This window comes from Aptenodytes forsteri, unplaced genomic scaffold (assembly GCF_000699145.1).
Source record: "Aptenodytes forsteri isolate BGI_AS27 unplaced genomic scaffold, ASM69914v1 Scaffold175, whole genome shotgun sequence".
Classification (NCBI taxonomy): Eukaryota; Metazoa; Chordata; class Aves; order Sphenisciformes; family Spheniscidae; genus Aptenodytes; species Aptenodytes forsteri.
The window spans coordinates 200,462-213,483 of record NW_008794723.1 but is presented as its reverse complement, the minus strand read 5'-3'; the positions used below and the strand labels follow the sequence as shown (position 1 = coordinate 213,483).

Sequence of the window (13,022 nt, the reverse complement as noted above, 5' to 3'; positions counted from 1 at the left end):
TGGCTGCAACTTGCTGCAGTCTTTTAAAGGAGTAGTAGAGAGAGAGGGAGAGAGAAAGGGAAACTGACAGGAAGGGGTAAGGAGCTACACATGTCACATGTGCTTTCTAAAACGGCCAGGAGCATCTGCAGGCTGGATCTGGTGGAGGATGCTGCGGCAGGTGATACACAGAGGGCTCCAGTCGTTTTTCTACAAGCTGGGCTTATTCGTGAGCAGGCATCCGGTGTTTTTCCTCACTGTGCCCGCAGTCCTGACCATCATCTTCGGCTTCAGCCTGCTCAACCGCTTCCAGCCTGACACTGACCTGGAGAGGCTGGTAGCCCCCAGCCACAGCCTGGCCAAGATCGAGAGGAGCTTAGCCAGCAGCCTTTTCTCCCTCGATCAATCCAAAAGCCAGCTGTATTCGGACTTGCACACCCCGGGGAGGTATGGCAGGGTGATTCTCCTCTCCAAACCCGGAGGCAATATTTTGCATCAGGCTGATGTGATCCTGCAGATCCACCGAGCCGTGCTGGAAATGAAGGTGAACTACAAAGGCTATAATTATACTTTTTCCCATCTGTGTGTGTTGAGAAATCAGGATAAGAAATGCGTGCTGGATGATATTATTTCAGTGCTAGAGGATCTGAGGCAGGCTGCCCTCTCCAATAAGACAACAGCCAGGGTGCAAGTGAGCTATCCCAACACTAAATTAAAGGTATGCTCTTACTGCATGCTTTTGCCAATTAAAGAGGCAGCACTTCATTTCTTGTCCTAAACAGCAAAGAGAAATATAATCATATCTATCGCTCTATATCTAAATGTGTGTGATCTGGGCTTTCCTCGGGAAGCAGCTGAAACCGGTGCCTTGCTATTGTTCTGTACGAGGAGGGAGGGGGGGGACTGTACGCTAACGCACCAGGAGAAGAAGGGAGTGGAGAACAGCCTCCGGACCGGGAGACCTTGCAATGCCTTGAAGGGTTAATACATCGGGGAAAAGGGACAGGAGGTCGGTGGGGGGTTGAAAGCTGGGGCTTCACTATCACCTTTTCCAGCCCCACTGGCGTGAGATAATTTATCTTTAATATGGCCAGAAAAGGCTTTCCTCAAATGCACAGTGAGCTCCTGTATCTCCCTGCCTCTGCGAGTGCCGTAGGAGCAGCAAGAGGTTTGGGCCAGAAGCGATTTCAGGTGTCCTACCTTCTTTTTCTTTACCTGCATGCAAAGAAGGGGAAGGGAGGTGGAATTTTTTCTCTCGGTGTGAAAATAATTAACTCTGCCGCTGATGGATGCGCTGGAGTTCTGGGACGGATCCCATCAGCTAGAGGCTTCCAGCAAAGGCGAAACAAGGTAAAAGGTGAAAGAAGTTTCAGTCCTTCCAATTAAAAGAATAAACAATTCGGCACAAATGATCTCAGGAATATTTCCCTGACACACAAGCACCCATCTGCTTTCCCCCTCACCTGGAGCAATCCAGTTCACCAGCGCTAACCTGCTATGAGCAAATAAGGTGCAAAGTTTGCAGGTGGCTGCTGAAAGAAGTTTCTGCGAATTACACTATATCTGCATGCTCCCCCAGGCATTGCACCAGAGGCAGGATTTGTCTAACAGAGTGTAACAAACTCCCTAGCACACTGGTTATTCATGGCTCAGGTCATGGGGAAGACGATACGGTCCTTCTTGTAAACCAGAGAGGCTTTTTGGGGTTACCTGCCCCCTGCTTTCAAAGAGATCCTCAGGGATGAGGGAGGTAGTGCTCTTGCAAGTACTGGCCAGATCCTGAAGTTATCATTTGTTTCTTCCAGTTCATTTACAAGGAAAAAAAGTAAAGCCAGTCCCTGCCCCAAAAACTGAAGCAGAGACGTAGATTGATTTTATTGGTAGTTTTGCTTCAGTGAAAGGGCCAGGTGGGACAGTTGGGATTTGGTCCCGTTGCTCTAGATGTTACAGTAATTGCTTTGTGCAGAGTTGTGGCTGTTTGAGTTAAGTGTGTGGAAATGAAAAGGTGTCCTTGCTGCTGCTGGAAAGCCCTGAGTGCAAGGAGTGCTCAGAAACACGAGTTATTCTGGATTAAATATCCCTGAACAAATTTTATCTTTTAGTTCGCTGTGAAGACAATTCTGCTATTGCAGAATTAAAGTGCTTTCTTTCCATTTTGCTTATTTTTAAAGTCAAGATTAAGTGAGGTCAGTGGAGAACACTGATAATCTGGGCTAACATAATTATAAACCAGCTTTACACAGAAACAGTCATTCTACTCTTTCAATCCAGATTAATTTTCTTGTGTAGAGAAACCTTATCTGAGCTTGGCAAAACTAAGATGGGGCCACTTGCAATGTGTTTTTTTACTAGGAGAGTGCCTACAGCTCCTCCTTTTTTAAAGATAAAAGCAAAGGAAAAAATAACCTGGTCTGGATTAGAGATTTATTGGAATAAGTGATCGGTAGACAGAGAAAGGTTTTCCCAAGGCGTAGATGTCTGACTCTGAGCACTGCCGAATACCAGCCCGACACCTCCAATCCCCCAAGCAGTTGTTGTGTATCATCTTCTGGATGAAGGAATAGGTGTCCTTAAGTACCTAGGTTTAAAGTTGGACAGAGCAGGCAGCTTTCTACCTGCTTCTCAGTGAAGGGAGGTAAAGCCGCCAAAATCTGTGACTGCACTTTAGAGAAAAGCTAACGATTACAACCCATTTCTGCAGATAGGGAGAGTCCCTGCTGTTACTGAGAAAGAGAAACACACTTTGCCAGTTTTTCTCTTTCTGGTACGGTAAGGACTCTGTTGTGGGACCGTGAACCAGCCCCGAACCTGGACTGGCCTTCAGCTATGGCGTGTCCTGAGAGACTCACCTCCTCTGGCCTCTTTGGCTCCAGCTGCTGGGAATAAATTACTACTTTGTATAGATTAATTCATTAGGTGAGCCCCCTCTCTGTCATCTCTGTTGTCCCACCTACCAAGCTACAGGGTTAGGAAGTTGTGGGCAAATATCTCTCGCTCTTCTTCAAGCCATGGCCAAATATTCATTTAATGTAGGTTCCCAGGCTATTCACTGACCTCTCTCTCTCTGCACCTCTGAGCAAAGGCTGTAGAAACCCAGGCCTGTGTTGCTTGTTTTGGGGTGTCTAGATGTGTTTAACCAGAAATACCTCAGATGCTGCACCCACTAGGGTAGATCAGTCTCTGGATGTTCAGCAAAGGAAACAACCCCTGTGGCTGTAGCTATGAGGTTTTTTTATTTCTTCTTACTTGAGTCATGACATGAAGGAATGGTTGTGGCTAGACCTCATGGGAATGCAAACAAGAGGGTCAAATCTGGCTGCCCTTATTCAGTGTGGACCAGTGTTCATCACACTTACTGGTCTATGTCCTTGGAAGCTTTCTCAGCTAAACTTTCCTGCACCATAAAACTCCACCAGGATCTTCTAGGTTTCCTCACTTTCTCAAAGGACACGTTACTTGGTTAATACTGGTAGATTTTGCTCTGTCTTGTTCTTTTAATAATGGCTCCAGATTGAATAAATTTTTTCTAAGAACAATACAGTGGGTTTACAAACTGCAAAGGTGTCCCAGATGTGTTTAGTCTGCAGCTGACATGGGTCAAGTGTCAACCTGTACTGGTTTGGGAACCACAATGACAATGTCGAGCTGTTCCAACCGCTCTCCTGCTCCATTTAGGAGCTGCAAAAATATCTTGTAGTTTTTTCTTTCCCTCAAAGCTCTCACTTTGTCCCTCTTCTTGTCTCCTGCTGGAGCCCAAATTCGTTCAGTTCTCTCAGGTGAGGCTGGCTGAAGGCTGGCTGTGGGTGAGCTCTTGCCAGGTCTTTCACAGGAACTTTGTGGGAGCCATACGAGTAGGTTTCAGCAAACTGCTCTGGTTTTGAAACAGCTGTTATTGGGCTGCAAAATCTAATGAAACTCCTTGGCTTTTCCTAAGAAAATCTGGCTGTGAAGGGTAATGATTGTTTAATCGCTACTTGCTGTAGTGTTGGAAGAGCTTATAGCCTTGAATACATCTACCTTCACTGCCCCTCTGTAAGTTGGGAAGTCTTGGCTCTCCACTCACCAGAGGAGGAGCAGAGAGATGGCACTTACCTCCAGAGTGCAGACTGCAGTGTGGTTTCAAATGCCTGAGATGCATTTAAAATCCACTCTGTCAACACAGGGGTCATTGTAGGCTAGTTTACTCTTCTGAAAGGCCAGGTGAACGAGGCTGTATGAAAATGCCTGCTCCCATTGCTTTGGGGACACTCTCTAGCCCGTTCACAGTTATTGCTATGCTACGCTGCAGTCTGCAGCCCAGCCAGAAGACTGACTTGTCCAAGGTCATGCAGATAGACCGTGGCGGAGCAGGAAAACAAAGCTGGATGTATGAAGTCTTGATGAAGACTTTTTAGTTACGTCCTGGAGCAAGATTGCTCATGCTTTCCCCAGCCCAGGACAAAAAAACAATGTTCCTGTGCTTGGGGTCTGGATTGTGCCCTAACCACATAGACTGGGCAAGTCTACACTGAGCACTGACCCTCAGACATCAAACTGTTAAATTGCAAGTTTTAACAAATCCTGGCATCGTTTTTGTCAATTAAGACTTCCAGGATAGTGCCTGGGCATGCCTTGGGAGTTAGCATGGGAAAGGGTCCATTCCTGGTTGGTATATCTACTCTATTCTGGGGATAACAGTGTGTATCTGCTTGGATATGTCGTGCCCCTGCCTACGGGCCAGAGTGTGGTCTGAAGCACATTTTATTTATTGGTACAGACAGAATTATCGATTACATGGGGATTTCTTCTTGTGTACTATCAGATATGAGGAAGGAGATTGGTTTATGACCCTGATTTGCCAATAAGCCCAGCAAATTTGCTGTCCTTATAAAGAAAAAAGAAAAAAAAAATCACTACAAAGAATAAGAATGTTTTCTGAACACAGACCTTACCTGGAGGAAAAAAAAAAGCATGAAAGCATTTTTTCAGATATTTCACCTTTACTGTTTCTTTTCATGTTTATTTGCTAGTTTGTCTGAGAAAACATAATAACTTAGAACTTATCTTTCTGACATCAGAAAGAATATGACAACTGCTGGTTAAAAGGAGCCTTTGTAAGCAGATTGGTTGTTGTAATACTGCCTTCAATTAATTATCAGTCATTTATGAACACTAGGCTAAACAGCAGCCAATAAAACAGACATCTCTATTACCACATTTGTGATAAGCACATCAGCTGGATATTGAATCCTTTATTGCTTAAGTGGAAAAGTTACTTGCATTCACTTAGCATCTTGAAACCTGTAATTGCAGACTTGCTGCTGGCCAGATTCTCAATTTTTCTCATGCTGACAGCTGTACTTTTAAAAAAGCCTTGCTCCGTTTGCATTCATGGAGTCTTTCCCACTGCGCTAAGATTAATTGCTCCTTACATGACCGTGAGGCACCGACCACCTCCATGGGACAGAGAGGATATAAAACCAGAGCCCACCTACATCAGAGTAGGTATCTGCATATCAAGAATATCCACAAACTGTTCATTCCTTCAGTAAAGTTGGTTCAAGTATAAGATTACTCTGACTCCAAGGACCAGATGCTTCCTCGGAGGCAATGTGGCTCTGTACCCATTTGTGATACCACCTGTCTCAATCCAAGCCTGTGGCTCAGGATCCTGTGAAGTGCTCTGTGGCTAGCAAAAGTTGCTAAGTCAAAGCGAAATAATAAAACATGAGCAGGGAGAGGATCAGAAGAGGAAGGCTGGAGTCTGCAGATAGTTTTCATCTCAGCCTCTCAGATCAAGACAGGATTGGGCAGGCTGAGCTTGGAGTAGCTGCTCAGTAGCATGAAAGCAAGCTGATAAAGTTTAAAGGCAAGTAGCCTCTTCTGTCTCACAGGTTGGGAAAACTTATTAACTTTTTGGGGGGGGGGGGGGAAATACTGTCTTGTTCTTCCAATGGTGTTTCCGTACTGTCCGGCAGGACTAGGAAGGGCTCCTCACCCACCTCGCCTGGAGGGGCTGGCAGAGCTGGTGTCTGCAGCGGGTTACCTGTGCCCTTACTGGGAGATGTCCCTGCAGCTGTCAGCTCTTGAGGACATGATCAGACAGCCTGCCTGCTCCACGTGGGCAAGAACTGAAACCTTTCCTTGCATTTTCAGGAAAATTCTCCACTCCTTCCTCTGCTTAGTACATTAGGAACAGCCTCTTTCTTAGCTCTGCTAGACTAGGTGTTAAGACAACCCTCTTGCCTAAAAGGAAGGCCAGACTATGAGCCCTGACTGCACCAGGGATATGAAACCAGGTTAACCTGTACCAGGACAAGATGTCCCAACATAAACAAACAGCAGAAAGACAGCAGAAACCTATCAAAGCAAGGATGGGGTTTAGGGTGCTCTTTTTGCATTGCATTCTTCAGTTATGAACTTAACTTTATCAGTCTCTGGGGTAAATTCCACCTTCACCCCACCAGGGCTGTAGACAGCAGGTTCGTTGGGTGTGGGGCTCATTCCTTCCCATCAAGCAGCTGAGAGCAGTGGCCATGTCAAAGACTGCAAAGAAAATATTCTCCATTGACCTCTCAGATGACCTTGGTCAGCTGCTTCCTGCCTTTCCCTCCCAGCTATTCCACTCTTCAGTTTTGTCAGCACTGGCTGGGAGACATGGCCTTTTATGCAGTGCCAGGCCTTCTGGAGACCTTGCTGTGATGTGAATAATAATAAAGAAGCAATTGGAAGATTGTTTAGGTAGAGAGAAAAGGAAGATGCAATTGCAAGCCCCTTCAGTTAGTAACGGCTGCTCATCACTGTGGATCTGGGATGGATGTCAAACACTTGCCAAAGGTAGAAAGTCCAGTAGCACTTTGCCACCTTCCTACAATAGCTACTCCTCTGTGGACAGAAAAAAAAAATTATTTCCTTTACTAAATATTCAGTTAACTCTTGGCAGTGTTTCTACACTGACATAACATCTTCTAATCTCAGCCATCCCTATGCCTTTCCAAAATGTCTTTTGAGCCCCTTACTGTAGTGGCTGTGTGAGCTGCTGGAAGGCTCTGAACTTCTCCCTCTGAATTTACAATGGATGGGTATTCTTGCTATCTGTAACAAGAATTAAAACTAATTCAGATATCACCATGCTAGCAAGGCGAGAGAATACAATTGATGTAAATTGTAAAAAAAGAAGATGTATCATCTTCCCAGCCAGAGAAAGATGCTTTAACAGAGAGGAGGGGAGGGGAGGGGAGATCCTTAAACCAACATTAACTGATTAAATATATGTTCTGTGGTAGAAGTGGGAGGAACTTTGTAAGGAGAAAATTAGATTAATAAATGTCAAAAAAAGTTCTTAAATTATTTAATGTCCTGTATGTATATGTGGTTATGCATATTACATACATATCTTTCTTAGTCGGTAAACAATGATGTAGGTAAGGTTGTGCTAGACATTTTGAAAATAGTAATCTAAGAACAAAACCTGTATTAAACCTTTTCAGCCATTAAGAGAGAAAAGAGCCCTGTGCGGAGCTCCGCACAGTTATTATTACAGAAGTCACGGTGAAAAAACCTGCTGACTGGTTTTCCGAGAGGAGTGAATTGGCTTATTAAAATAATGATCTTGCATTTCTACAGAAAGCCTTTAATTTATGCAGACCCCACATCCATTGCACACTCCTAGTGCAAACAGTGAGACATGCTGTGCATGGTTGGGACTTGAGCTGAAAAGCAGCTTTAAATACAGATGAAACAAAGTTTTCAACAATATAGGAAAGCAGGTGCTGTGTGTGATGGAAAAGAGAGGGGAAGACAACGGGAGGTAGAAAGGGCAAGCTATCAAGTCTTTTATACCTCTGTTGCTCACTATATTAGTCCTGTTCTTTGTTTTCCTACCTACCAAGGTGCAAGATGCTCACGTGGAGAATAGATAGTAAAGGAAGTTCTTGGTAGCGGGGCTGTGAAGGATCCTACAAAGGGAGAGAGCAGTGACAGAGCTCCTGAACATTGCAGAGATGGTCACATGCAGTGGCACATGTCATTGTCCTAGCCCTGGATTCACTGGGTGTGAATTAGCTTCACTTTTACACTGGTTAGGCCATTTGGGAGCAGGAGCTTTGGGTGAAGTGCTTGGAGATCTTTGATGACACTAGTAAGTGTCATCACTTACTGTGATCACTTGATGACACTAGTAAGTGTCATCTGGTGGCAGCGGGAGGATTTCCAGCTAAAAAGAATTACAGTGGAACAAGTAATTCAAGGGCAAACTGGGAACAATTTGTGGGTAGGCAGCTCTGGTATGGCAAAGAGATTTTTCTGCAGCTTTTTCTTCTCCTTAACCTTGCTCACACGTTGGTGGGTAATTCCTGCACGATGCCAGCTCTGCATGCCCAGCAGCGGCTCTGCGAGACGTCAGACAGCCCTCCCACAGCCGTGAGTCGGCCAGATCAGCTTTTCACCCTGGTTCTGCATTCAGGCACCAGACGTGCTCTCCCCCAGTCCACTCTTGCTGGCAAACTGGTACCGCAGCCAGGGAGCTGCTGGGGGGATCGTAGGTTGTGAGACCAGCATGTCACTACCTGGCTAACACTGCAGAAAGGTTTTGGTCTGATAATGATCTATAACTAAGATGGAAAAAGTCAGTCGGCACCACATGTGTATAATGTTTTCTCAATACATACGATGGCAAATGTTTCAGCATGTCCCAGAATAATTCTTTTTTAAAAATGCCGATTGCATAAGCCCCGAAGCCTGCTTGTCTGCTCTGAGGGCATATGAGAAGGCAAAGGGCAGTCTTACCTACCGGTCCCATACCTTTGAAGGCAATGCCACATTGCAGAGACTTTAAGTGTAATGCAGCCCACCTACCTAGGGTACGCAATTTGGGATTAAAGATAAGCTCCTAATGGGCCAGTCCGCCACAATTAATTTCCTTGTGCAGTCAGTGGGAGACCTGGGAATTGCCATTGAATACCTCCGCAGGGAAGCCCAAACACCTAACACATATCCTCTCTCAATATCTAGGGAACATAAACATCACCTATAAGACCGGTTCAGTGGGCACCTAAAACTTGTGCCCAGGTTAGGTACCTAAGCAAGACAGAAAGTTGCCCTTGTGTAAGACAGGGTCTCCCTTTTCTTACACCTTGCATAATTGTTTCCACCAGTGTTACACAAGTGTTGTCAGTCTGATGGGGAGGTGTTATTCTTACCACATACATGGTGTATTTTTGCACATGTGTCAACAGCTTTGTAAAGGGTGCTACGATTGAGAAGTGGCCATGGAGTGTTTTGCTGCTTCTGTGCTAAATCACTCATTTACCTGTGCTAAATCATGAATTACCTGTGCTGCATGCAGGGCAGGCCCATAAAATTTTCAGCTGAATCTTTTTCTATCAGAAGTTACAGTACTCTTGAAATCAAAAGCATTTGTAAAACAATGTTTACCTTGCCCTTAATTTTGTCTTGGAGGAAGAAAAGAGAAGAGCAGGTTCCCATAGTCTCATTTTGACATGTCCCCAACAAAATACTTCTATTTTTTTGTGTTGAAATGGTTCTTTCAAAGTATTCTTTCAAAATTCTTTCCAAAATATTTTGCTCTCACATTATACTGTACATTAGAAAATAAAGAAGAAAAAAAAAAGTTACTTTAAAAGGAAATGTTTTCCCATGTTCAAATTTTGGGGAAGGAGAGGTCACTCTGGCTTGAAAATCACAGAGAAATGAAGTCACCCCACCAGCTCTGCCTGGCAGGATCCCTGCGTGGCTGAGGACACAGCCCAGTCCCCGTGGACATGAGTGTATCCCCCAACAGGGTGCTTTGGCTCTTTTAATGTCATTTTTCACTGGAGACCAAGGCACTGTATTGATGGGCCAAGTGATCCTCGCTTCCAGTTTCCAGAGCAGGTTTAGTTTGTAAAACAATTTGCAGTTCGTTAAGAAGAAAGATGCTGTTAGTGGTACTTCATTATGCAATGCAATCTCTTGTTTGACAGGGCCTGTGACTTAAATATAAATCACCCTTTTCCTCACCATTTTCCAGGATGGTTTCTTAGAGTAGATTTTGATTCATTAACTAAATACATTAAAAAATTCAGTGCTGAGCAGATGCAACATGGAAATATTACTGTGCATTTTTCTCCTTAAAATCCACACTTCAGTTTGCTCATGTTCTTGACTCCTGTCCTTCTGAGTGAGGTTTTATTCACAGATAAGTATAAAACATCCTCCAACAGAGGATGCACCACATAGACTTTTGGATCCAGATGACAAACCCACTTCTCTTCAGGAGTGGCTGGAAGGTGTGGTAATAAATGCTCTACCAGTGGTGTTTCTTTGTTAACTAACATTAATTTTCCTGTCCATAACTGATTTTCTATCTGCACGTGAAAAACACGGGTCACCCAGTTGATGCACAACAGATTTATCATTGTAAATTGCATAGAAAGTTGGGACACCAGCAAAGAAACATGAACGTTTCTGAATATTTACAAATGCCTCTCCAATCCTTTCCTTCCCCAGGCTTCAAGATTAGCACAAGTATTAGGCTTTAGGTATATATCCCAAAATAAATTTCACAAGCTTGACAAACTTAAGAGCTCCCCTGCTCTCATAAAGTATTTAATGATGTTTCATTTCTGAGAAGAGTTTAATTTTAAAGAAAAGGGTTTTTTTCCACCTAAAAGAATAAAGCTTGTATCCTTACAACTTTTACCATCTTCTTGCCTCTAGTATAAGATTTTGGAGGTGGGAGAAAGAGGAGGACATCCTTGAAGGGAAAAAATGTGTTATATAAATGCCAGATACTGTAATTGCATATGTTCAGTGGTCTTTTCATCAGAATATTCACCTCAAAAGGAAAGTTAAGGCAGGTAATTTGTCACTGCTTAACAGATCTGAACAACGCTCCTTTAGGAATGATTCTGATACTTTTTTTTGTGGAAAACCCAATTACTCTTTGAAGTAGCAAAAATGTCAAGGAAAAATAAAGGCAGAATAGGACATTTTTTCACTTCCTTTAAAGTAGCTAAATAAAAGGTAACCAGGATAGAGAGTAGCCCAGAACAAAACTCAAAGAGACTCAAGTGCATCCTGAAATGAAAGGACCAGTTTGAACTGGGTCTTTCCTATAGCCTCTTCAATGAGGATACAGTGGACAGAAAGGACAACATTTCAGATGCTGCTTTGGGAAGGAGCAGTTTGGGGTGTTGAATGGTGATTTTGGTGCAGGACCAAGTATTCGAGAATTCATATTCTGCTGCAACTCAGATCTTCCACTCTCTTACATTGATTTTCCCATCATAACGGAGTGCTGTTGTGCAGCTGGAGAAATTCAGTCAAAGAGCTGTTGGAGTTTTATGAGGAATCTCATGCCTCTTCCGTGTAACCTCAAGAAGTCAAAGACATAAAAGGTTTATAAGGTCAGCCTAGCCCATTCCCTGACCTGTGCAGGATTATGAGGAAATCCTAATACAAAAATTAATTCAGATTGTCTTGGATGGGAAATCAGTCATGTGGGTTGGAAACTGGCTGAAAGATTGTAAACGAAGAATCATGATAAATGATAATGTAACAAGCTTATGGAAGGTGTCTTGCAGGGTATCTGGAGAATTTGTGTTAGGTCTGGTCTCATCTAACATCTCTATTAATTATCACAAAGTGGAATTGAATTGCACAGGAATGAAATTCACAGATAATATTAAACAAGGGGGAGATGACAGCAGCTGCCGAGTCAGAGAATTAAACGAAGAATCATGATAAATGATAATGTAACAAGCTTATGGAAGGTGTCTTGCAGGGTATCTGGAGAATTTGTGTTAGGTCTGGTCTCATCTAACATCTCTATTAATTATCACAAAGTGGAATTGAATTGCACAGGAATGAAATTCACAGATAATATTAAACAAGGGGGAGATGACAGCAGCTGCCGAGTCAGAGAATTTACACAGGCAGAACTGGAGCAGTTAGAAACCTGAACACAATTTTCTGAAGAGTTTTGGTTGCATTTTGGTCCCCAAAGGGCAATCTAGGGTCCTCCCTTGAAACAGACTCCTGTGAGCTGACTGTCCCTAAGCGCCTCATCTACACGTCTTTTAAATACCTCCAGGGATGGGGACTCAACCACTTCCCTGGGCAGCCTGTTCCAATGTTTCAATGTTTCAATGTTAGAAACCTGAACACAATTTTCTGAAGAGTTTTGGTTGCATTTTGGTCCCCAAAGGGCAATCTAGGGTCCTCCCTTGAAACAGATTCCTGTGAGCTGACTTTTGCAAATGTCAAATTGAAGATGCAGTGCTTAAATGATAGGACCGAGGTCAAAGACAAAGTTGATGTTAAAGTTGGGATTTTGCAACCTCCACGGAAAGGGCACTTAGTTTTACTTCTGACTCTGACACTGCTTTGCAAGTATGGACATTTCACTACTCAGTGTTGTCCTTCATCCTTCACCTTCTTGCAGATTAAGTTCTGCAGGACAAAGACAGCTCCGTATGTTGAGTTTGAAGGGTGCTTTGGAGGCTGTAGATGATGTGTTAAATAATCAGTGAAACCTTGATAGATTGTTGCTTTGCCTTGGTCCTTTTGTTATCTTTCTGGAACGAAATCAGTCTTCTTCTGGAGTTTTGTGCTGACTGTGTGGATTTTTGATGGGCCAACCTTGAAGTTGTTTTGCCATGTTGTGCATCATCTGATTGTTCCCAGCACTTCAAATTTGAATAGCCTCATACCCCTAATGTCACAAATTGGCTCCATTTTGTCCCAGTTGAATTTTGTCGCTCATTAATTATATTCTGGTTGTGCCAGGGAAAAATTCTCGTAGCAGACAGTCTTAAAACTCAGTTGAGCAGGACAGTTAAAAAATATTCAGCTGGATCATTTCTACTATTTTTTGTGCAACTTGAGTGTGATTGCAGACCAAGTCTCTAGGAACAGGTTGGTGAGGTTTGTGAAATAGATTATGGAGTCAGGCCGTTTCTTCTCCTCTTCTTGACAAATGTCCACAACACCAGGCCATTTGCTGCAGCAGATGGTACCTGGTCTGGTCTGCAGAGTCAGGCTGTGACCCTGCCCTGCCACTA

General features: G+C 43.6%; 1 protein-coding gene across 1 annotated transcript in view; it reads left to right on the top strand.

The window, feature by feature from the left end:
- The first annotated feature begins 148 nt into the window (after positions 1–148).
- Positions 149–13,022, top strand: part of PTCHD4 (patched domain containing 4) — a 93,931-nt gene continuing 81,057 nt past the window's right edge. The window contains exon 1 of the mRNA XM_009273859.1: positions 149–697. Within this exon, the coding sequence (XP_009272134.1) occupies positions 149–697 (549 nt within the window). The remainder of the gene's footprint in view (positions 698–13,022) is intronic.